The sequence below is a fragment of the Homarus americanus genome, unplaced genomic scaffold, assembly GCF_018991925.1.
Source record: "Homarus americanus isolate GMGI-L3 unplaced genomic scaffold, GMGI_Hamer_2.0 scaffold46583, whole genome shotgun sequence".
Taxonomy (NCBI): Eukaryota; Metazoa; Arthropoda; class Malacostraca; order Decapoda; family Nephropidae; genus Homarus; species Homarus americanus.
The window spans coordinates 553379-580517 of NW_024731675.1; the positions used below are offsets into that span (position 1 = coordinate 553379).

The following is a 27139-nucleotide window of genomic DNA, read 5'->3' on the forward strand; positions in this document are numbered from 1 at the left end:
TCCTCCTAGGGACGGCCCTGACTAAATGTTTTTACTCAAATTCTAGAACAAGGCAGAAATATCGACAATATTCTGTACAGTATACTTAGATTTTTCCATGACTTTCGACAGAGTACCCCATGAAAGGCTGAGAATTAAGCTGGAAGGGTGTGGGATTCAGGGAAGTGTCCTCGCAGAGTATTTTTTTATTTATTTTTTTGCATAATATTAGTAAGGTACAATTGGTAAACATTATATGGTTATAATATTGTTGTCTTACCCTGTGTTGCAGAGGTAAACCATCTCCTTTTTGCCCATTATTGCTGGGGAAATCTGTGAAGAGTAATAGGCCTCTTGCTTGAGCACCACTCATACACTGGCCATGATCTCACACACATTTATAATCTCAATCTGAACTTCACAATTGAAAACAGTGACAATATAATAAAGGAAACACATATAAATGTCTTTCCACTTTCACTGTGCTCTGGATCAAGGGGCGGGTGACATGGGTGGTCGTCCCCTGGTGAGCAAATCTTGTGTTCTTTTGACCTTGGATAATGATTTATGTACATCAATATGTCTCTGAGACCACTTAAAGTCTTTATATCAAACTCTGTTTATATTTATTGTTTGTACCCTTCAATTTTTAATTTTCTTCTTCATTCCAGAACACAATCCATTTGATATTGCACATCATGACAGCTTGTTTGAAGATGAAAAACATTGCTCAGTCATTAAGAGTGTGTCCATGGGAACACGGACGGAATCCCTGTCTAGTGCAGAAGGAAGTCGTTTACGACCAAAATCCCAGAGCGAGGAGTATATAGACGATGAAATAATTCCTCCTAAAAAGAATAAACAAAGCAGCCAGATAGCTAAAGAACTCTCAGATTTGGTCAATTATTGCCAAGCTGTAAAGTTCCATGGATTCAACCTTGCTAGTCCCAGAGAATCTGTAAAAGCAAAGAAAGTTGGTGGGAGAAAAAGTACAGTTCAGCCGCCAATTATTACGAATACTCCAATTTTAGTGCATACACAAATGGCTTCAGACCCCAGTCGCCTAGAACCTATATTACAACCCCCCATCCTCAAGAGACCAATGGGTGTTCATCCATGTTATCAGTGTTCGTCCCTTAATGAAAATGCCGCCAAACGCCTGTGTCGTCGTCAGCCTCTGGATGCCATACAGCACACGGAAACCCAACTCATGCGTACCTATCCTGCCGCCATGCGGATCGACTCTTCAAACTTCAACCCTCTTTACTTCTGGGCATTTGGCATTCAGATGGCTGCACTAAACTATCAGACAGATGATACATACTTACATCTTAATTATGCTATGTTTGAGCAGAATGGAAGGTGTGGTTATACTCCAAAACCAAAAGTAATGTGGGATGACACTCACATGATGTACAGAAGATTTAATCCATTTGACAAAGAATTTGATGGACTCCATGTATTAAGTCTTAAGGTGAAAGTGATTTCAGGACAATACGTGTGCCAAAACAACTTTCAGGGAAGCCCTCAAGTGGAGGTGGAAATCCTTGGTATTCCTGTTGATTGTAATAAGTTCAAAACAAAAACTATTCACAGAAATTCATTCAATCCAATTTGGAATGACCCTTTTAATATTCGCGTCATGTTCAAAGATCTTGCATTTTTACGACTGACCGTGACGGACACTGCAACGGGACATGTGACGGCACAGCGGATTTTACCTCTGCGATGTTTAAGACGAGGATATCGCCACGTTCGTCTTCGGAATCAACAAAATCAACCTCTTCCAGTCTCTACTCTCTTTATTTATACTCTAATGGAAGAAGAGGAATATGAGATTCAGCAGCTCTCTCCAAGTCAAGACCTTACTATAGATTCAATAAAGGCAAAGGAATCGGCTGTGGAACACCATGATACAACACCTACAGTGCCACTCAAAAGACGAAAGTTCTTTGTGAAGATTCACGGGGTAGTTCCGGACGAACCATACACGGTGATCAGCGCCACGCAGGATTGCACCACGCGAGACGTCATTAACAAAGCGGTATTAAAAACTGGAATAGGCGCCAGAATAGAAGATTATATCCTAATTGAGGAAGTAGCCAAGGGATGGCAAAAGAGAGGCGATAATCCCACCACTCAGCGGATCCTGGACATGAATGAGAGGCCGCTGGAGGCTCAATCACACTGGCAAGGAGAGGGCAAGTTTGTCCTGAAGAAAACTTCAGATGACCCCAGCACCAGGGCGTGGCTCACCACCATCATGAGCACCGCGTCTAAAGAAAAGAAAAAGAAAAATGTTGAAGGAGAACTTAATGAAGAAGCCAAAGGTTGGGAGGAAGAGGACAACTTCCTGGTGTGTGTGTACAATGTGTCTTCTCAGATTCCATACACTATTCTGAAGGCACCCACCTCTAGCACAGCACAAGACATTCTGGCTCAAGCGTTGGTAAAAGCTCGTCGAATGGAAGACCCTGCCAGATTTGTGCTCGTAGAAGAACTAGAATATGGTCAACTGACAGAACCGACGGGAGGAACGACGCAACGGCGCCGTTGTCCTCGTGTGGAACGGAGGATCTTACCGGACATTGAAAATATATACAAGGTGCAGGCAGCTTGGAAAACACTGGGAAAGTTGGTGCTGAGAGAGCGAGGAGCTCCTCTGGATGGTACTTTCAGCAGGGCGACCGCAGCTGCCTCGGCACTCAGTTTAACACTTTCGACGGCGATAAGTCGCGTCAGCCGATCGAGGCACTACGAACGACGACCCGTTAAAGAGACGTACAGTGATCCGAGTGCTCTTGCCGCTCCTCACGAAAATTTTCCCGATCGTAGGTTCAAGAGCCTTCATGACACATGGAGAGCAGGTGGTTCAAGTGGTGCTCACTCTGAGGGGGAAATTCTCTCGGACGAAGAGCATCCTCCCTCTGACCTTCGCGCTGCTGTTCATAAACTAAAAAAAGTCTCCCTTAAAAAGTTTCAGAGAGTGTGGAGATAAATATGTGCAGCACTTATCACAAATTTGACTGTATTTAAAACTCTAAACAAGTATTGTACTTAGAGAAAATGTTTAATGGAAGTGATAATTTTAAATATTGAAATTGTATATTGTTTTTTAATAATTAATTTAATAATATTGTTAAAGAATTATTATTTATGGACATATTTATATATAGAAAAAAAAACGTGTTTCCTGTGATCTCAATGTTGAGAGCACCCCAAGGTGTGTTAGTGTAGTGCCGTGTCCTACCAAAGATTGTAATGATTTCAATTTTATGAAGTCAGATACAGATCCCGATCATGTTCTTACAATGAACGGCCATTAATACTTTATAAAAACCATTTAAGAATAAATAAATCCATGTGGAGTACTTGTTAACCAAAGTGCTGTTGCAGAGTTTGAGAGTCACCATTTGTGTTCTGATAATGGACAGTTTTTGTCTTGCCTGAAATACTAAAAGTGATTGACTCAAGTGTAGATAATTTCAGTGAGATGAAGCCATCCAGTGTTTTTAAAATAACACTTTTCTAAGACTAAATCACAGTGTGATTAGTGTACTGTAGTTGGCTGACAGGTCGAGAAGTGAGTATATTTAAACCACCCTATGGATCAAGGGACTTATGTGTACTAATCATTAATGTGATTTTGATGTTCCATTTGGCCTCATTCAGTGTGTTTACTTTTTAGTGATGGGAGAACGGGTTAAGACGGCCTTACTGTGAGGTTTGATATTGGATAAATTAGAATTTCTTGTAAATAATGTAAATATGAAGATAAAGTAATTACTATTATCTTGTATATTGTCCCCCAAATGAAATATTTTGCATAAATACCTCTTCTTTATCAGTGAACTTATCCTTGTTGTACTTGATGTATTATATCGTGTATATATGTGTTTTATAGGTAACTAAGATATATTACATCTGGGTTAATTACCTTATGATAAGCCACAAATAATATCCATACCAGATTTAATCCTGTAAACCAACATCCTAAGCTTCTCACCATTCTACTGTAATCTCCCCACCATCCTACTGTAATCTCCCCACCATCCTACTGTAATCTCCCCACCATCCTACTGTAATCTCCCCACCATCCTACTGTAAGCTCCCCACCATCCTACTGTAAACTTCTCACCATCCTAAGCTCCCCTTAACCCTAAGCTCCCCTCCATCCTAAGCTCCCCACCATCCTAAGCTCCCCACCATCCCATCCCCACCATCCCAAGCCCCCCACCATCCTAAGCTCCCCACCATCCCAAGCTCCCCACCATCCCAAGTTCCCACCATCCTAACCTCCCACCATCCTAACCTCCCACCATCCTAAGCTCCCCCACCATCCTAAGCTCCCCACCATCCTAAGCTCTCCCCACCATCCTAAGCTCCCACCATCCTAAGCTCCCACCATCCTAAGCTCCCCAACCCTAAGCTCCCCTCCATCCTAAGCTCCCCACCATCCTAAGCTCCCCACCATCCTAAGCTCCCCACCATCCTAAGCTCCCCACCATCCTAAGCTCCCCACCATCTTTAGTGAAATAATAATAATTTGCCCTAAAAAACCTTACAAGAAAAATTGATGTTGGTATAAAGAACAAGTTTTCAATAATTATTCTTGATTAAAGTATATATTGACCTCAGGCTGTTGACCCCTTGAGGACAGTCACCGCCCCAACCACTCTATACAGTACAGTACTTTAAAGAACCAACTATATTATTATAATTTTATAATAAGTTGGAAATTAAAAGTAAAGTTATAATCCTTGCGGACAGGAGCGGAAAAAATAAATGGAATTGTTTATTTTATTGATTATTGATATTTTGTTATGTTAATATAATTATTGTACAGTATAGGTGTGGTGAATAAGGTAACATGATCAAGGGGTTGGCAATATACTGTATGTAATTCATTAAAGTTTGTTTTAAGTTATATATAGAAAGAGAGAGAGTTTAAAAGAACAACTTTATTTTATAGTAAAAGAAGTCAAGCCTCTTGTTATAAACCAGTGTAATGTTTGTATCTTGAGTGTTGGTCGTAAGTTTTCTCACCAAGTTACTAATAATCCTTGATTGTCACTTCTTTTGTTTCTCTAAAGTTAAATATTAATAGTTATATAACAGTGCAGTGAAAACTCTATTTAATGGACTATGTATAATATATGGAGAGGGAATCTGATACATCGAGGGTCCGTTGGATATGAAGCTCTCATCTAAGGGGTTATATGGCTGGAGAAGACCATTATGTGGGCGTTTCACTGTGAAGCCAATATTAGGCACCTGAGTTGTGTAAAACTGTGTGTTAATTCTTCACTACAGTTTTCTTTATACCTAGACTGATAATCATAGTTTATCATCCATCTTTTTCACACCATTATAAAACTTTAATAATGTACTGTAACTCTTATGAATATACCGTTGTTTTCTGCAGCTCTAGGATACCTTATATATTATTACAGTATAGGTTGTGTAAAGGTGAAGTAACTTAACACTGTAACTTGACAGTACAGTACAGTATAGTACATATATAATTTAATTTAAATTTTATATATATGTTTACAGTTCAACACAATAAGTTATTATGCATTCCCAGTATGAATCTCATGTGTGTCAAGACGGAACTGAAAAACAATATTGAAAGGTCGATACAAACTCGGAGTATTGTATTGTATTCACCATATCACTGTTTAAAGCTCAATGATGCTATAGTCAACACAACTAGAGGTACTCTGACCTTTACCACTATGTAAAGTACAGTACAAGGTAACATGTTTGTGCTGCTGGATGTACACAACTTACTTCAATATACTGTACTGCACAGTATAAGATCCAGCAAAATATAACATATCATATATATATACATATATATATATATATATATATATATATATATATATATATATATATATATATATATATATATATATATATATATATATATATATATATATATATATATATATATATATATATATATATAAAATAGTGGATTATTTATGATGTAGTTGAAGAATGCCATTGATGTTGTATAATCAAAGTATTTGTCAAAGGTCTTTTGTATTATACAGTACAGTGCAGTAAACAAGAGTCAAGTGCTTCACTGTACATGTGACTCCACACAAATCTTTAATATAAGTTTAAGATTCATTGTTAAATGTAATATTTTTTACAATTGACAGTAGATAATACTGTATTTTTGCTGTCAATGGATATTAAATTTTTTTCTTGAAATATGATTCATTTACATTAGAATTTAGGATTAACTGTATATACAGTATGTAATAGACCAGGGAATGTGTACACCAGTGGTGCTGTGTTGAGGCCAAGATGGGCTGCTTCTGAGTACAGTCAACCCTCACTTTACGCGGTCCCACATTCCGCGTTTCCACGTTTACGCGGTACCCTGCCAGAACCCGGGATGCTCACATTCCGCGGTGCGTGTACCCCTTTACGCGGGTGAAGTATAATTTTTTTATTTAGCTCATAAAATTCATACAAATTATCCGGCCAGAATATAATTTACATTGCTGGAATTCTTACAATTTGATGATCATTTTGAATATAAGCATCATAGATTTTGCATTAGACATACAAATTTTAGATCTAATGCAAGTATTTTGTTTACTCAGAGCAAATATGTTATCTTTTGTGCAAAATATTTGAAGTGTATATTCAAAATATTCCTGGTCTTGCAAGGAATCCAGCAATGTCAATTATATTATCCTAACTTTAGTCTGAGGTATTATTTATTACTAAAAGTTAAAATCTAGTTCTTTCACCCAACATTTCTCTGGAAGGGAGGGAAGGTGGGGGGTGGGGGGAGGGTTGGGACCGACCGACCATCTGGCGCAGTTGGAAGAGGGGGGGAGGCAAGGTGGGGTACTTTGATTGACAGATAGTGTCGTGAAGAATATTTTTTTTTTTTATTAACTGAAGATATTTGTTTTAGCTCATAAAATTCATACAAATTACTGGACCAGAATATAATTTACATTGCTGGAATTCTTACAATATGATAATCATTTTGAAAATAAACATCATGGATTTTGCATTAGATATACAAATTTTAGATCTAATGTAATAATTTGGTTTACACAAAGCAAGTATTTTATCTTTTGTGCAAAATATATGAAGTTTACATTCAAAATATTCCCTGACCTGCAAGGAATCCAGAAATGTCAATTATATTATCCTAACTTTAGTCTGAGGTATTATTTATTACTAAACGTTAAAATCTAGTGTTTCACCCAATCATTTCTCAGAGAGGTAGGGGCCAGTGAGCTGGGAAGAGGGGGGGGGGGGGATTTGAGTCCATTATTTGAATGGACATTAACCTGGCGACTGTATTTCTCTTAAATATTAATTGTGTGAGCATCCCATCATAAAATTTAGATGTTATTTTTACTACAACATAGGTATTGTGTCGGAAAAAGTGGAGTTTGGGGGTCAGGCCAGCCTCTATTGGAATTAATCCCATATGTTCTGTTGTTCACTTTTCGCGGTTTTCACTTTCCGCGGTACCCTGTGGGTTCAATTGACCGCGTAAATTGGGGTACAACTGTATTTGAATGGACATTAACTTGGCGACTGTATTTCTCTATTTCTCTTAAGTATTAATTGTGTGCATGTACCATCAAAAAATTAAGATGTTATTTTTACTAGAACATAGGTATTGTGTCGGAAAAAGTGGAGTTTGGGGGTCAGCCGGTCTCTATTTCATTTAATCCCATATGTTATGCTGTTCACTTTACGCGTTTCTCGCTTTACGCGGGCCTCCGTGGGTTCAATTGACCGCGTAAAGTGAGGGTTCACTGTACAGTACAGTACAGTACAGTACAGTACAATACAGTACAGTACAGTACAGTACAGTACAACACAGTATATTACAGTACAGTACAGTACAGTCCAGTGCAGTGCAGTACAGTAAAGTACAGTACAATACAGTACAGTACAGTACAGTACAGCACAGTATAGTACAGTACAGAACAGTACAGTACAGTACAGCACAGTATAGTACAGTACAGTACAGTACAATACAGTACAGTATAGTACAGTACAGTACAGTACAATATAGTACAGTACAATAGAGTACAGTACAGTACAATACAATACAGTACAGTACAATACAATACAGTACAGTACACTACAATCAGTACAGTACAATACAATACAATACTGTACAGTACAGTACAGTACAATATAGTACAGTACAGTACAATACAGTACAGTACAGTACAATATAGTACATTGCAGTACAATACAATACAGTATGTACAGTGTAATGCAGTACAGTATAGTACAGTACAGTACAGTACAGTACAGTACAGCACAATATAGTACAGTGCAGTACAGTACAGTACAGTACAGTACAGCACAATATAGTACAGTGCAGTACAGTACAGTACAGTACAATACAGTACAGTACACTACAATACAGTACAGTACACTACAATACAGTACAGTACAATACAGTATAGTACAGTACAGTACAATACAGTACAGTACAATACAATACAGTACAGTACAGTACACTACAATACAGTACAGTACAGTACAGTACAATACAGTACAGTACAATAGAGTACAGTACAGTACAGTACAGTACAGTATATTATAGTACAGTACAGTTCAGTACAGTACAATACGGTATAGTACAGTACAGTGCAATACGGTACAGTACAGTACAATATACTACAGTACAGTACAGTACAATACAGTACAGTACAATACAGTACAGTACAGTACAGTATAGTATAGTACAGTACAGTACAGTACAGTACAATACGGTATAGTACAGTACAGTACAGTATAGTACAGTATAGTACAATACAGTAAAGAACAATAGAATACAGTATAGTACATTACTGTACAATACAGTAAAGTACAGTACAATACAGTACAGTACAGTACAGTACAGTACAATACAGTATAGTACAGTACAGTACAATACAATACAGTACAGTACAGTACAGTAGAGCGAGTGTTATAAGAGGTGTGTACAGTACAGTAGAGTGAGTGTTATAAGAGGTGTGTACAGTACAGTACAGTACAGTAGAGTGAGTGTTATAGGAGGTGTGTACAGTAGAGTACAGTACAGTAGAGTGAGTGTTATAAGAGGTGTGTACAGTACAGTACAGTACAGTAGAGTGAGTGTTATAAGAGGTGTGTACAGTACAGTACAGTACAGTAGAGTGAGTGTTATAAGAGGTGTGTACAGTAGAGTACAGTACAGTAGAGTGAGTGTTATAAGAGGTGTGTACAGTAGAGTACAGTACAGTAGAGTGAGTGTTATAAGAGGTGTGTACAGTAGAGTACAGTAGAGTGAGTGTTATAAGAGGTGTGTACAGTAGAGTACAGTACAGTAGAGTGAGTGTTATAAGAGGTGTGTACAGTACAGTAGAGTGAGTGTTATAAGAGGTGTGTACAGTACAGTACAGTACAGTAGAGTGAGTGTTATACCCGTGTTTATTTGTTAAGTTATTAACCCCAGGGGTGGATTACATGATGGCGGGACTCATGTTAATAAAAACACTGATAAATAATGGATCGTGAGAAAGAAATATAGACATGGTGGAGGAGGTACAGTAGGAAAGTGTACAGTAATTGTACTAACATTACACGTAATTTAAAGAAAGCAGAAATAACTAACTATATTCTTGCAAGTTTCTTTAAGGCTCTAAATGTAAAGAACATATGTGTATCAATATAACCAAGTGCTATTAGGAAAGAAAATGTATTTGTATTGATAATTAATGGGTTTCCCGTATCAGAATTACAGGTGTTGAATGATCCATAAAGAATATACTGTAAGGTACGTGTATACTAATCAGATATGCTAAAAACATTGACAAGTCTTCTTACTGTTCACATGTAATATACTCTATAGTACCGTACAGTATAAGTAAAATATTGGAAATCTAACCAAACACAAATTTAAAGAATTTTTTCAGTTAAGTTTTTGAAAGGATAAATAAATATTCATATCAATAATTCACAAATAATATACCCAAGGTTTTGACTGGTAAAACTGTTCCCTCCCAAAATGGTGCAAGTACAGTGTGTTTGGTTTATACAACTTATGGGCCACGTGAAGATTAGCAACCCTTACTTATTTTGTCTTGAGCTGTAGTTACTGTAGACCTTCAGCTGTAGTTACTGTAGACTTTTAGCTGTAGTCACTGTAGACCTTCAGCTGTAGTACAGTACAGTACAGTACAGTACAGTACAGTACAGTACAGTACAGTACAGCTCAGGTTATGTCAACAGGCCTTTAAATATACCGGTGTACTCTACCTGCCTGGTGATTTTGTCCATAACAAATTGATACTTCCCAGTTAAGAGAACCTGTAGGGGTATCCATCATCTGTGTGTGAGGCTACATAATATGACCTCCTGTAGGCACATCCACCATCTGTGTGTGAAGCTACAAAAGGTTTTCACGGTCAGAATGGGTATGCAAGATTTCCAGCTTCTTGGTCTTAGAGTTGGTAAATGATAAACTTCAAAATACAACTTTGTTTCCTTCAAATTTTCAGCCCAAAAATTGCACTTCACCAGACTTATTTCATTCTGGTTACTGTACAGTGACAAAGTGTACATTAAAATACATGATCTTTGGTCATTATGTGATGTTATAAAACTGTCTTTCTTTATATTGCTATAATAATTATGACTTCACAAGCATGATTTTATTTTCTTTACTGAACAGTGTGTGTATTTATCTGCCATTTAGTGTCGTCAAAGTTGTTAAAAAATGAGGTTAAACTCACCCAGTTATTAATCTTATAATTTGACTCTCATTAACTACAACTGTAATAACCTGACTCTAGGAATCCTGGAATATTTCATACTCTTTGATACACTATATTGTGCCTACAGTGTCTTGTACTACAGATATAATGTGTCACTACTCGAAGGTGATCTTAATTTGTTTATTCACATTTAATTTTAATATATGGACTATAGTGTACGTAGATCATGTATTACAGTGTAAACACTCCATCAAGAAACTAAGTCTTGATATAAACTTTCCTTCAAGTGGACCACCTGGTTGGCCTAAGGTCTGCACCAAACACAGTATGAAGATATTAAGCAGAAGATATTGTCTTTACTGATCATTTGTTTAACTCTTGATTGTTGCATATTGAATGACCATTTTCACCCTTTTTTATATAGTATCTAAAGCTGAATATATAATTAAAATGCAGTACATCCACTGTACTCATCAAGTGTTCACAACTTACAAAGGTGTCTTTTGTTATAAAGCAGTTTGTCACAACCTTCAAAAGCCACACCATATGTTTGTTAGTGTTTCTCGTCGAACACCGTTAGTTGAAAATCATGTCTAAAGGTCCTTTTGTTACTGATTTGAATAAATTATAAAAGAACTTAATTAAATTTAAAGAAAAACTATATCGGAAGTACAGTACAATGGGCAGTTGACCAGCCGGGTGAGACAGACATACACTCATGATCATTCTTCTTGTTTTAACAATTACACTACAATATTGATATTTATTTTTGTGATATATAATTAAGTATATTTTACAAAAAGCACAAACATGATAAGTAGAGGTAGAGTAGAACAATATCCATATGCAACTATTCCACAGATTCATTCCTACGAGAAGGACGTTGTGCAGTTTGATTTTGTTATATAAACATTCTTGTATGGTTATAAATACTGTATAAACTGAGAGTAATTACCTAAGGTTCTCAAAAGACTTAGTCGATGTAGTCTTCATGGTCGGTTTTGTCTGGGGACTGTACTCCGGTATCCTATGAAAAACAAACGCCTCCCATTAAAGCCGTTATTTAATAGTGAATCAGCCAAATTACAAGCAAAATAATGGATAGGTAAGAGCATAAGAAGTGATTTGCTTCATCTTCTTCCATTTAGACTGTAAATTGTAGCTTCTTATCATTTGTACTAATGAGCATTGGTGACTGAACATCTACAGAGGACTACAATGTTACTCGCCTCAAAACAATTATTAGAGACTCACCAGTAATGTTCCAGAAGTGTGGATGTCTGTTAATATGACATAGAAGACTGTAGACGTTACTAATATCACGCATAGAAACTCTCACTTGGTAATGGAGAAAAATCATTAAATAAATAAATTAAAAATCAAAACATAATGACGATAAATTTTGTTCTTCATTTGATCTTTATCTTCACTATATATTTTAAAATGTTCATCGATATTATTAGGTTGCCTTTTTGTTACGTTGTTTTGAACTTTTTTGTCCAGTGTTAGTACAGGAGGAAACAGTATAGTACCTGCCATGTTTGGTAGGGTCTAACATCTCTGATACACTGGGGATGGAACCCAATGGTGAGAGCTACTGTTCATACGTTACCACTGGTCAACCAAGTGAGAAATTTCTTGATTAAAACTTATTTCAATGCTACGCGATACTAGAAATTTTACTTGTGAGAATTATTTGAAGTTATTGTTTTTTTAAGAATATGTAGTCACAGATTTAAGAGATAACATTTTACAATATAGTATTTGAAAAACAGCTATACTACAGTTGCTTGTACTGTACAGGTTACAAGGTTTGCATTCCCCATATTTATTTCATATTAAGATTAACCTAACTCTCTAAGTAGTAACGGGTGGTTAATCATCAGATGAAAACTGGAAAGGACCTAATCTTCAGGTGATTCTCTTGTCATTTCTTAAGTATAGTTTTAGTACACAAACATATCTCAAGACCATATCAAAAATCTTACTTTCATTAGTTTACAAATACGGGAATAGTTGTGGAATTTATTTTTATTATGAGAGAAATATATAAAACGGTACAGTACTCACTATAAAACGGTACAGTACTCACCATAAAACGTACAGTACTCACCATAAAACGTACAGTACTCACTATAAAATAAACAGTAGTGCCAATGTTTCTGTACAAATAGAGTTAATTGATTCTTCCAGTACAGCCATCCTAACAATAACCTAACCTACCCCTCTCAAGTAGCATTGTACAGTAAAGTATTGTACAGTAAAGTATTGTACAGCACAGTATAGTACAGTACAGTACAGCACAGTACAGTGCAGTACAACACGATTCAGTACAGTACAGCACAGTTCAGCGCAGTACAGTTCAGTACAGTACAGTACAGTAGTATGATGACCACTCTTTATTTCTTCAGGGAATTCACATTTATATTTGGTTATAGAGGAAGTAAAGCCATCAACCTTTACCTGCATCTACACACATAGATAAGAAGGTTGGAACTGTACTGTACAAGGCAGAGTGAGGAATGGGGACAACTGCAGAAATATTAACATAAATTAAACTATAATGGATAGAGACCTAGAGTAATGGTCTGTTTATGGTAGACCACCAAGAGGTACTGTAGAGTATGGTAGACCACCAAGAGGTACTGTAGAGTATGGTAGACCACCAAGAGGTACTGTAGAGTATGGTAGACCACCAAGAGGTACTGTAGAGTATGGTAGACCACCAAGAGGTACTGTAGAGTATGGTAGACCACCAAGAGGTACTGTAGAGTATGGTAGACCACCAAGAGGTACTGTAGAGTATGGTAGACCACCAAGAGGTACTGTAGAGTATGGTAGACCACCAAGAGGTACTGTAGAGTATGGTAGACCACCAAGAGGTACTGTAGAGTATGGTAGACCACCAAGAGGTACTGTAGAGTATGGTAGACCACCAAGAGGTAAGGCAGAAGGGAAGACGTCTACAATAGTGTTTCCATGACTCATTAATGTCACTTTAACTAGCATCTGATTACCTTGAATAAATTACTTTTGAAAAATTTTCCTACTCAAGATGAAATAAATATTAGGCCATTCATTATCAGAGTGCAATGCTGGTGTTAAATAACCAGTTCATATTAACTGAAAAGAATTTAATTCTTTATTGTATATTAGGATAAGAATTAAATGGATTAATAATAGAGCATACGGTCAGGATTATAGATGACTAATGATTAGGATGAATACTGATAAAAGTTAAATTGGTTGTAAGTTGTCAACAGGTTGCTCTTATATTTATGGTCCACTAAACACGATGCTGTTTTATATGTGTTGCTGGATGTTAAGGTGCAGAATATATTCAGTTTTGGCGACTTAATTCATTTTATCACATAGTACAGAAGATTAACATTTGTACAGGTTGAGTTGACAAGAGGTCGAGGAAGGAAGGTTTGCCTACAACACAACTCTCCGAGGCTCACATTGTATGTTATAATGTATATAAATTAAGATACACGTGAATATTTCATGCTTATATATATATATATATATATATATATATATATATATATATATATATATATATATATATATATATATATATATATATATATATATATATATATATATATATATATATATATATATATATAATTATAATTATAATTATAATTATAATTATTATTATTATTTTTTTTTTTTTAACTCTCAGCAGGCATCAGTACATTACATTAAAATCAAAACTTACTTTACTGCAACATCCTCTCATTTTCAGTAACAAACTGGTTATCTAAAATATGTGGTTAATGTAATCCTCGCTCTGTTAATGTTTTCTTTTGTGAATATTTTGAACTAAATTCCTTGTTGTTATTTGTTGTGTAAGAATCACTTGTAAAGCGGCTGAGTAAGTGTTTTCTACTTTTGATATTTAGATAACTTCTTACCCATTGCCAACAGCCTCTGTGATGGCCAGCGATCGCTACGTCGGTACTTGATAATTCTTACAGTAAAAACCATTGAATATGTTGGTTGTATGTGTAGATTACTTATGTAGAAATAAATCTATTATCTTCAAGTAATACAAAGTTTTATAACTACCTACACTTTGCTGATGCACAAGATCATCACACAAGATCACAATGTCACACTTTAAAGCATCTTACTGTAGTATATTATCTGCCAAGCCGGCCGGACAACAGCCTCCACGCCTCCTCTTCCCTGTTTGTCCTCAAAATAGTGGTCCACCTGTTTCCTCCTGCAACTGAAGTGGTGACCCAGTCCAACCTACTATTTTACCCTTTCACTATCCTCTCCTGCACCCATACCACCTTAATAAGTCTTTGTTACACCCTCTGGCCATACACTTAACTCCTTCTATTCAGGTAACCCAAAAAGTAGATTATCTACATTTCGGAAAAGTAGATTATTGACTTTTCGTGGAAGTAGATTATCGACTTTTTGGGAAATATTAACATATTTTCCAAAGTAGATTATCATAGAAAACGGGAAATTTGTATCACAGAAAATGGGAAATATCTACTTTCTGGGAAAATTGGTTATCTACTTTCCAGAAAAGTAGATTATATACTTTTTGGGGAAGTAGTGTAGCGTACTGTATGTGGCCAGTTGTCAATTCTCTTTAAATGGGCACACAAACGTACGTACATGTAGATATCTCCACTCAGGAATGAGGTAGGATAGAAACTCACAATGCACTTTCTGTATATATATTGTTGTACAGCGCAGTGCTGAGGAGTGACTAGGTGAGGAGCTGTGAGAGATGTTGCTGGTCCAGTAGCTGAGTGTAGAATGTTCTCCCTGGGCAGGCATGGCCGTATTTATACAATTTACGAGGATCAGGATTTGGGGTGCGCGTAGCGAGAGGGCCAATCACAGCGGCTCAAGCGTAAGGTGTGAAACGCTCTGATCCTGAACTGGAGGTTGATGGTCGAGACTAGGTCGGCGATCGTACCCCTACGTCCTCTGCATAGACCTAGTCTCTCGGCGTAGCTGGCTGTACGCTGATTGGCTGGTCGGCGCGCGGCCGGAGCTCAGTTGGAAGTTGTAGGGGAGAGGAGCCACTACAGTAGATTATCGACTTTTGGGGAAATATTACATAATTTTGCGAAGTAGATTATCATAGAAAACGGGAAATTTATATCATGAAAAATGGGAAATATCTACTTTCTGGGAAAGTTGGTTATCTACTTTCCTGAAAAGTAGATTATTTACTTTTCGTGGAAGTAGATTATCGAATTTTTGGGAAATATTAACATTTTCCAAAGTAGATTATCATAGAAAACGGGAAATTTGTATCATAGAAAATGAGAAATATTTACTTTCCGGAAAAGTTGGTTATCTACATCCCGAAAAGTAGATTATCTACTTTTCGAGAAAGTAGATTATCGACTTTGGCGGAAAACTCGGTAATATATCCACGAAAGTCCATAATCTACTTCCCCGAAAATTCGATAATCTACTTTCTCGTAAAGTAGATAATGTACTTTACTGTAGATTATCTACTGTATTCTGAGGTGGAATGCCACTGTATTCCGAGGCGGAATCCCACTGTATTCTGAGACGGAATCCTACCGTCTCCTGGGGTAGAATCCTTCCTTATTCTGAGACGAAATCCTACCCTATTCTGGAACGAAATCCTACCGTATACTGGGAAGGGATCCTAATGTCTTTTGGGGCAGAATCCTACCGTATTCCGGGAAAGAATCCTACCCTATTCCCAGACGGAATCCTATTGTATTCCGGGACGGAATACTACCGTATTGTCATGCGGAATCCTTTTGTATTCTGAGGCAGAATCATACTGTACTCTGAGGCGGAATCCTACTGTATTCTGAGGCGGAATCCTACTGTATTCTGAGGCGGAATCGCACTGTATTCTGAGAAGGAATCCTACCGTCTCCTGGGGCAGAATCTTTCCCTATTCTGAGACGAAATCCTACCCTATTCTGGAACGAAAACCTACCGTATGCTGGGAAGGGATCCTAATGTCTTTTGGGGCAGAATCCTACCCTATTCCGGGACGAAATCCTACCCTATTCCCAGACGGAATCCTATCGTATTCTGGGACGGAATACTACCGTATTCTCATGCGGAATCCTTCTGTATTCTGAGGCAGAATCGTACTGTACTCTGAGGCAGAATCCTACTGTATTCTGAGGCAGAATCCTACCGTCTCCTGGGGCAGAATCCTACCTTATTCTGGGACGGAATCCTACCGCATTCTGAGGAAGAATCCTAATGTATTCTGAGGCGGAATCCTACTGTATTCCGAGGCGGAATCATACTGTACTCTGAGGCGGAATCCTACTGTATTCTGAGGCAGAATCCTACCTTATTCTGGGACGGAATCCTACCCTATTCTGAGGCGGAATCGTACTGTATTCTGAGACAGAATCGTACTGTACTCTAAGGCGGAATCCTACTGTATTCTGAGGCAGAATCCTACCGTCTCCTGGGGCAGAATCCTACCTTATTCTGGGACGGAATCCTACCCTATTCTGTGGCGGAATCCTACTGTATTCTGAGGCGGAATCCTACTGTATTCTGAGGCGGAATCCTACTGTATTCTGAGGCAGAATCGTACTGTACTCTAAGGCGGAATCCTACTGTATTCAGAGGCAGAATCCTACCGTCTCCTGGGGCAGAATCCTACCTTATTCTGGGACAGAATCCTACCCTATTCTGTGGCGGAATCCTACTGTATTCTGAGGCGGAATCCTACCGTCTCCAGGGGTAGAATCCTATCCTATTCTAGGACGGAATCCTACCGTATTCTGAGGCGGAATCCTACCGTGTCCAGGGGTAGAATCCTACCCTATTCTGGGACGGAATCCTACCGTATTCTGAGGCGGAATCCTACTGTATTCTAAGGCGGAATCGTACCGTATTCTGAGGCAGAATCCTACCGTCTCCTGGAGCAGAATCCTACCCTATTCTGGGACGTAATCCTACCTTATTCTCGGAGGGAATCCTATCGTATTCTGGGACGGAATCCTATCGTATTCTGGGACGGAATCCTACCGTCTCCTGGGGCAGAGTCCTACCGTATTCTGGGACGGAATCCTACCGTATTCTGAGGTGGAATCCTACTGTATTCCGAGGCGTAATCCTATTGTAATCTGAGGCGAAATCCTACTGTACTCTGAGGCGGAATCCTACCGTCTCCTGGGGCAGACTCCTACCCTATTCTGGGACTGAATCCTACCCTATTCTCGGGCGGAATCCTACTGTATTCTGATGCGAAATCCTATTGTATTAAGGCGGAACCCTACTGTATTCTGAGGCGGAATCCTACCATCTCCTGGGGCAGAATCCTACCCTATTCTGGGACGGAATCCTACCGTATTTTGAAGAAGAATCCTACCGTATTCTGAGGCGGAATCCTACCGTCTCCAGGGGCAGAATCCTACCCTATTTGGGACGGAATCCTACCGTATTCTGAGGCGGAATCCTACTGTATTCTGTTTCGGAATCCTCCCGTATTCTGAGGCAAAATCCTACTATATTCTGAGGCGGAATCCTACTGTATTCTGAGGCGGAATCCTACTGTATATTAAGGCGGAATCCTACCGTCTCCTGTGGCGGAATCCTACCCTATTCTGGGACGTAATCCTACCGTATTCTGAGGCGGAATCCTACTGTATTCTGAGGCGGAATCCTACTGTATATTAAGGCGGAATCCTACCGTCTCCTGTGGCGGAATCCTACCCTATTCTGGGACGTAATCCTACCGTATTCTGAGGCGGAATCCTACCGTTTCCTGTGGCGGAATCATACCCTATTCTGGGACGGAATCCAACCGTATTCTGAAGCAATCCTGCAGTATTCTGAGGCGGAATCCTACCGTCTACTGGGCCAGAATGCTACCCTATTCTGGGACGGAATCCTACCGTATTGTGAGGAGGAATCCTACTGTATTCTGAGGCAGAATCCTACCCTACTCTGAGGCGAAATTCTACCGGCTCCTGGGGTAGAATCCTACCCTATTCTGGGACGGAATCCTACCGCATTGTGAGGCGGAATCCTACTGTATTCTGAGGTGGAATCCTAGTGTATTCTGAAGCAGAATCCTACCCTATTCAGGGACGGAATCCTACCGTAATATGAGGCGGAATCCTACCATATTCTGGGGCGGAATCCTACTGTATTCTCATGCGGAATCTTGCCGCCTCCTGGGGCAGAATCCTACTGTATTCTTAGGCGGAATCCTACTGTATTCTGAGGCGGAACCCTACTGTATTCTGAGGCGGAATCCTACTGTATTCTGAGGCGGAATCTACTGCATTCTGAGGCGGAATCCTACCGTCTCCTGGGGCAGAATCCTACTGTATTCTGAGGTGGAATCCGACCGTCTCCTGGGGCAGAATCCTACCCTATTCTGGAACGGAATCCTACCCTATTTTGAGGAAGAATCCTACCGTATTCTGAGGCGGAATCCTACTGTATTCTGAGGCGAAATCCTTCGGTATTCTGAGGCGGAATCCTAGTGTATTCTTAGGCGGAATCCTACCCTATTTTAAGGCGGAATCCAACCCTATTCTGGTACAGAATCCTACCGTATCCTAAGGTGGAATCCTACTGTATTCTCAAGCGGAATCCAACCGTCTCCTAGGGCATAATCCTACCCTATTCTGGGACGGAATCCTACCGTATTCTGAGGTGGAATCCTACTGTTTTCAGAGGAGGAATAATACTGTATCTGGGGCGGAATCCTACCGTATTCTGGTATGGAATCCTACCGTATTCTGAGGTGGAATCCAACCGTCTCCTGCGGCAGAATCCTTCCGTATTTTATGCGGAATCCTACCGTATTCTGAGGTGAAATCCTACCCTTTTCTGAGGCGGAATCCTACCGTATTCTGAGGTGGAATCCTACTGTCTCATGGGGCAGAATTCTACCATATTCTGAGGCGGAATCCTACCGTCTCCTGGAGCGGAATCCTACCCTATTCTGAGGTGGAATCCTACCGTCTCTTGCGACAGAATCCTTCCGTATTTTATGCGGAATCCTACCGTATTCTGAGGCAGAACCCTACCCTATTTTAAGCGGAATCCTACCCTATTCTGGGGCGGAATCCTACCGTATTACGGGGCGGAATATTGCCGTTTTCTGTGGCAGAATCCTGCCCTCTTCTGGGACGGAATCCTACAGTCTTCTGGGGTGGAATCCTACCGTCTTCTGGGGTGGAATCCTACCGTCTCCTGGAGCGGAATCCTACCGTATTCTGAGGCGGAATCCTACCGTCTCCTGGGGCAGAATCCTACTGTATTTTAGGCGGAATTCTACTCTATTCTGGGCGGAATCCTACCGTATTCTGAGGCAGAAACCTACCGTATTCTGAGGCAGAATCCTACCGTATTCTGAGGCGGAATCCTACCGTCTCCTGGGGCAGAATCCTACAGTATTTTAGGCGGAATCCTATGATCTCCTGGGGCTACAGTATTTTAGGCGGAATCCTACCCTATTCTGGGGCAGAATCCTACCGTATTCTGGGGCGGAATCCTACCGTCTTCTGGGGCGGAATCCTACCGTCTTCTGGGGCAGAATCCTACCCTATTCTGAGACAGAATCCTACCGTATTCTCAGGCGGAATCCTACACTATTCTGAAGCGGAATCCTACCGTATTCTGAGGTGGAATCCTACCGTCTCCTGGGGCAGAAATCTACCATATTCTGAGGCGGAATCCTACCGTATTCTGAGGCGGAATCCTACCCTCTCCTGGAACGGAATCCTACCGTATTCTGAGGTGGAATCCTACCGTCTCCTGCAGCAGAATCCTTCCGTATTTTAAGCGGAATCCTACCGTATTCTGGGGCAGAATCCACCCCTATTTTAGGCCGAATCCTACCCTATTCTGGGGCGGAATCCTATCGTATTACGGCGCGGAATTTTACCGTTTTCTGGGGCAGAATCCTACCCTCTTGTGGGACGGAATCCTACCGTCTTCTGGGGTGGAATCCTACCCTCTTCTGGGACGGAATCCTACCGTCTTCTGGGGTGGAATCCTACCGTCTCCTGGAGCGGAATCCTACCGTATTCTGAGGCGGAATGCTACCGTCTCCTGGGGCAGAATCCTACCGTATTTTAGGCGTAATTCTACTCTATTCTGGGGCGGAATCCTACCGTAATTTGGGATGGAATCCTACCGTATTCTGAGGGGGAATCCTACCGTCTCCTGGAGCGGAATCCTACCATAATCTGAGGTGGAATCCTACCGTCTCCTGGGGCAGAATCCTACCGTCTCCTGGGGCAGAATCCTACCGTGTTTTAGGCAGATCCTACCCTATTCTAGGGCAGCCTCATACCATATTCTGGGGCGGAATCCTACCATCTTCTGGCCCAGAATCCTCCCCTACTCTGGGACGGAATCCTACCGTATTCTGGGATGGAATCCTACCTTCTCATGGCGTGGAAACCTACCGTCTTCTGGGGCTGAATCCTACCGTCTTCTGGGGCAGAATCCTACCGTATTTTAGGCGGAATTCTACTCTATTCTGGGGCGGAATCCTACCGTATTACGGGGCGGAATATTACCGTTTTCTGGGGAATAATCCTACCCTCTTCTGGGACGGAATCCTACCGTATTCTGGGGCAGAATCCCACCAATTTTAGGTGGAATCCTACCCTATTTTGGGTCGGAATCCAACCGTATTCTGAAGCGGAATCCTACCGTCTCCTGGAGCGGAATCCTACCGTATTCTGAGGCGGAATCCTTTTGTCTCCTGGAGCGGAATCCTACCGTATTCTGCGGTGGAATCCTACCCTATTCTGAAGCGGAATCCTACCGTATTCTCAGGTGGAATCCTAGCGTCTCCTGGGGCAGAATTCTACCATATTCTGAGGCGGAATCCTACCGTATTCCGAGGCGGAATCCTACTGTTTCCTGGAGCGGAATCCTACCGTATTCTGAGGTGGAATCCTACCGTCTCCTGCGGCAGAATCCTTCCGTATTTTATGCGGAATCCTCCCGTATTCTGGGGCAGAATCCTACCCAATTTTTGGCGGAATCCTACTTTATTCTGGGTCGGAATCCTATCTAATTACGGGCCGGAATGTTACCGTTTTCTGGGGCAGAATCCTACCCTCTTCTGGGACGGAATCCTACCGTCTTCTGGGGTGGAATCCTACCGCCTTCTGGGGTGGAATCCTACCGTCTTCTGGGGTGGAATCCTACCGTCTTCTGGGGTGGAATCCTACCGTGTTTCTGAGGCGGAATCCTACTGTTTCCTGGAGCGGAATCCTACCGTCTCCTGGAGCGGAATCCTACCGTATTCTGAGGCAGAATCCTACTGTATTCTGGGCGGAATCCTACCATATTCTGAGGTGGAATCCTACCGTCTCCTGCGGCAGAATCCTTCCGTATTTTATGCGGAATCCTACCGTATTCTGAGGTGGAATCCTACCCTTTTCTGAGGCGGAATCCTACCGTATTCTGAGGTGGAATCCTACAGTCTCCTGGGGCAGAATTCTACCATATTCTGAGGCGGAATCCTACCGTCTCCTGGAGCGGAATCCTACCCTATTCTGAGGTGGAATCCTACCGTCTCCTGCGGCAGAATCCTTCCGTATTTTATGCGGAATCCTACCGTATTCTAAGGCAGAATCCTACCCTATTTTAAGCGGAATCCTACCCTACTCTGGGGCGGAATCCTACCGTCTTCTGGGGTTGAATCCTACCGTCTTCTGGGGTTGAATCCTACCGTCTTCTGGGGCGGAATCCTACCGTATTCTTAGGCGGAATCCTACCGTCTCCTGGGGCAGAATCCTACCGTATTTTAGGCGGAATCCTACCGTATTCTGAGGCAGAAACCTACCGTATTCTGAGGCAGAAACCTACCGTATTCTGAGGCGGAATCCTACCGTCTCCTGGAGCAGAATCCTACCGTCTCCTGGAGCAGAATCCTACTGTATTCTGAGGCGGAATCCTATGATCTCCTGGGGCAGAATCCTACAGTATTTTAGGCGGAATCCTACCCTATTCTGTGGCAGAATCCTACCGTATTCTGGGGCGGAATCCTACCGTCTTCTGGTGCAGAATCCTACCCTATTCTGAGACAGAATCTTACGGTATTCTCAGGCGGAATCCTACTGTATTCTGAGGCGGAATCCTAGCGTCTCCTGGGGCAGAATACTACCATATTGGGACGGAATCCTACTGTATTCTGAGGCAGAATCCTACTGTAATCTGAAACAGAATTCAACTGCATTTTGAGACAGAATCCTATCCTATTCTGGGACGGAATCCTACCGTATTCTGAGGCGGAATTCTAGTGTATTCTGAGGCGGAATCCTTCGGAATTCTGAGGCGGAATCCTAGTGTATTCTTAGGCGGAATCCTACCCAATTCTAGGGCGGAATCCAACCCTATTCTGGTACAGAATCCTACCGTATCCTAAGGTGGAATCCTACTGTATTCTCAAGCGGAATCCTACAGTCTCCTGGGGCAGAATCCTACCCTATTCTGGGACGGAATCCTACCGTATTCTGAGGTGGAATCCTACTGTTTTCTGAGGAGGAATAATACTGATTCTGGGGCGGAATCCTACCGTATTCTGGTATGCAATCCTACCGTATTCTGGTATGGAATCCTACCGTATTCTGAGGTGGAATCCTACCGTCTCCTGCGGCAGAATCCTTCCGTATTTTATGCGGAATCCTACCGTATGCTGAGGTGAAATCCTACCATTTTCTGAGGCGGAATCCTACCGTATTCTGAGGTGGAATCCTACTGTCTCATGGGGCAGAATTCTACCATATTCTGAGACGGAATCCTACCGTCTCCTGGAGCAGAATCCTACCCTATTCTGAGGTGGAATCCTACCCTATTCAGAGGTGGAATCCTACCGTCTCCTGCGGCAGAATCCTTCCGTATTTTATGCGGAATCCTACCGTATTCTGAGGCAGAATCCTACCCTATTTTAAGCGGAATCCTACCCTATTTTGGGGCGGAATCCTACCGTATTACGGGCGGAATATTGCCGTTTTCTGGGGCAGAATCCTACCCTCTTCTGGGACGGAATCCTACCGTCTTCTGGGGTGAATCCTACCGTTTTCTGGGGTGAGATCCTACCGTCTCCTGGAGCGGAATCCTACCGTTTTCTGAGGCGGGAATCCTACCATCTCCTGGGGCAGAATCCTACCGTATTTTAGGCGGAATTCTACTCTATTCTGGGCGGAATCCTACCGTCTCCTGGAGCAGAATCCTACCGTCTCCTGGAGCAGAATCCTACTGTATTCTGAGGCGGAATCCTATGATCTCCTGGGGCAGAATCCTATCGTATTCTCAGGCGGAATCCTACCGTATTCTGTGGCGGAATCCTACCGTATTCTGGGGCGGAATCCTTCCGTCTTCTGGGGCAGAATCCTACCGTATTCTGGGGCAGAATTCTACCATATTCTGAGGAGGAATCCTACCGTCTCCTGGGGCATAATTCTACCATATTCTGAGACGGAATCCTACCGTTTCCTGGAGCGGAATCCTACCGTTTCTGGGAGATCTACCGTCATCTGGGGAATCTATCCTATTCTGGGGCGGAATCCTACCAAGTTCTGAGATGCGAATCCTACCTGTCTCCTGGGGCAGAATCCTCCGTATTCTGGGCGGAATCTACCGTCTTCTGGGGCAGAATCCTACCGTATTTTTGGAGAATCTACCCTATTCTTGGAGGAATCCTACCTATTCTGGGGCGGAATCCTACCTGTCTTCTGGGGCGGAATCTACCGTCTTCTGGGGCGGAATCGTACCGTATTCTGAGGCGGAATCCTACTGTCTCTGGGGCAGGAATCTACCCCTGTCTGGGGCGAATCCTACCGTATTCTGAGGCGGAATCCTACCGTATTCTGGCGGAATCATACCATTCCTGGGCAGAATCCTTCCGTATTTTAGGCGAATCTACCGTATTCTGGGGCGGAATCCTACGTATTCTGGGGAGGAATCCTACCGTCTTCTGGGCTAGAATCTACCCTATTCTGGCGGAATCCTACCGTCTTCTGGAGCGGAATCTTACCGTATTCAGGCGGAATCTTCCCGTCTCCTGGGGCAGAATCTACCGTATTCTGGGGCGGAATCCTACCGTATTCTGGGCAAGAATCCTACCGTATTCTGGGGCGGAATCCTACATTATTCTGGGGCGGAATCTACCGTATTCTGGGCGGAATCCTACCGTCTTCTGGGTGAATACCCTATTCTGGGACGGAATCCTACCGTCTTCTGGGCTGGAATGCTACCGTATTCTCAGGCTGAATCCTACCGTATTCTGAGGCGGAATCCCATGTTCTCAGGCAGAATCCTACCTTCTGGCGGAATCCTACCGTCTCCTGGGCAGAATCCTACCGTATTTTTGGCGGAATCCTGCCTATTCTGGGGAGGAATCCACCCTATTCTGGGCGAATCACCGTCTGGGGCGGAATCCTACCGTCTTCTGGGGCGGAATCCTACCTTTCTGGGGCGGAATCCTTCCGTATTCTGAGGTGGAATGCATCTGTCTCCTGGGGCAGAATCTTACCTGTTCTGGTAATCCTACCTTCTTCTGGGGCAGAATCCTACCGTATTTTAGGCGGAAACCTGCACTATTTGGGGCCTCTACCTATTCTGGGGCGGAATCTCCTGCCGTCTTCTGGGCAGAATCCTACCTATTCTGGGGGGGAATCCTACCTATTCTGGGATGGAATCCTTCCATTATTCTGAGGTGGAATCCTACCGTCTCCTGGGGGCAGAATCCTGCACCATTTTAGGCGGAATCTACACTGTGTGGGCGGAATCCTACCTATTCTGGGGCGGAATCTACCGTCTTCTGGGACGGAATCCTACTGTCTTCTGGGGCGGTCCTACCGATGTTCCAGGGGAATCCTACCGTATTCTGGGCGGAATCTACCGTATCCTGGGGCAGAATCCTACCGTATTTTGGGCAGAATCTACCACTACTCTGGGGCGGAATCCTACCTATTCTGGGGCAGAATCTACCGTCTTCTGGGGTGGAATCCTGCCGTCTTGGGGGCGGAATCCTGCCGTATTCTGGGATGGAATCCTTCCGTATTTTGAGGCGAATGCTTCTCCGAGGCAGAATCTTGCACATCATTCTGAGGCGGAATCCTACCGTCTCCTGGGCAGAATCCTACCGTATTCTGAGGCGGAATCTATAGTCTCCTGGGGCAGAATCCTACCGTATTTTAGGCAGAATCCTACATCTGGGGCGAATCCACTACTAATTTAGGGGCGGAACCTACCGTATTCTGGGCGAAATCCTACCGTATTCTGGGGCGGAATCCTACCGTCTTCTGGGGTAGAATCTGCCTATTCTCTAACGGAGATCCTACCGTCTTCTGGGGTGGAATCCTACAGTATTCTGAGGCGGAATCCTTCATGTCTGGGCAGATCTACGTATTCTGAGGCGAATCCTACCATGCTCCTGGGGAGAATCTACCGTATTTTGAGGCGGAATCCTACCTATTCTGGGGCTGAATCTGCTATCTGATTCAACCGTCTTCTGGGGCGGAATCTACCCTATTCTGGGGCAGAATCTACCGTGTTCAGGGATGGAATCCTACCGTATTCTGAGGCGGAATCCTACCGTAATTTGGGGCGGAATCCTACCTATTCTGGGACAGAATCCTGCCCTCTTCTGGGACGGAATCTACCATCTTCTGGGGCAGGATCTACCTATTCTGGGACGAGATCCCGCTTATTCTGAGGCGGAATCCTACCGTCTCCTGGGGCAGAGTCCTACAGTCTTCTGGGACGGAATCCTGCCGTCTTCTGGGGCGGGAATCCTACCTATTCTGGGATGGAATCCTTCCGTATTCTGAGGTGGAATGCTTCTGTCTCCTGGGCAGAATCTTACCGTATTCTGAGGCGGAATCGTACCTTCTCCTGGGGCAGAATCCTACCGTATTTTAGGCGGAAACCTACACTATTATGGGGCGGCATCCTACCTATTCTGGGGACTCCTACCGTCTTCTGGGACGGAATCTACCGATCTTCTGGGGCGGAATCTCCGTATCTCAAGCGGAATCCTACCGTATTCTGGCGGAATCTACCGTCTTGGCAGAATCCTACCGTATTTTGGGCGGATCCTACCTACTTTGGGGCGGAATCCTACCTATTCTGGGGCAGAATCCTACCGTCTTCTGGGACGGATCCTACCGTCTTCTGGGGGGAATCCTACCTTATTCTGGGGATGGAATCCTTCCGTATTCTGAGGCGGAATCCTACCGTCTCCTGGGGCAGAATCCTACCATATTTAGGGAATCTACACTATTGTGGGGCGGAATACTACCCTATTCTGGGCGGAATCCTACCGTCTTCTGGGACGGAATCCTACTGTCTTCTGGGCAGAATCCTACCTACCATTCTGGGACGGAATCCTACGTTTTCTGAGAATCCTACCGTCTTCTGGAGCGGAATCTACCGTATTC

General features: G+C 42.3%; 1 protein-coding gene and 1 long non-coding RNA gene across 3 annotated transcripts in view; both read left to right on the forward strand.

Annotated features, from left to right (window-relative positions):
* The window catches only part of LOC121867697 (1-phosphatidylinositol 4,5-bisphosphate phosphodiesterase epsilon-1-like), a 47914-nt gene extending 43854 nt beyond the window's left edge, over positions 1–4060 (forward strand). For both annotated transcript variants that reach the window (XM_042367716.1, XM_042367717.1), the window contains one exon: positions 651–4060. In XM_042367716.1, the coding sequence (XP_042223650.1) occupies positions 651–2977 (2327 nt within the window). In that variant the 3' untranslated portion in view covers positions 2978–4060. The remainder of the gene's footprint in view (positions 1–650) is intronic.
* Positions 4061–9349: 5289 nt separating this feature from the next.
* LOC121867698 lies at positions 9350–13999 on the forward strand. Its single transcript, XR_006089221.1, has 2 exons — positions 9350–13636; positions 13667–13999. It is a non-coding gene; the product is annotated as an uncharacterized LOC121867698 (long non-coding RNA).
* The last annotated feature ends 13140 nt before the right edge of the window (positions 14000–27139 follow it).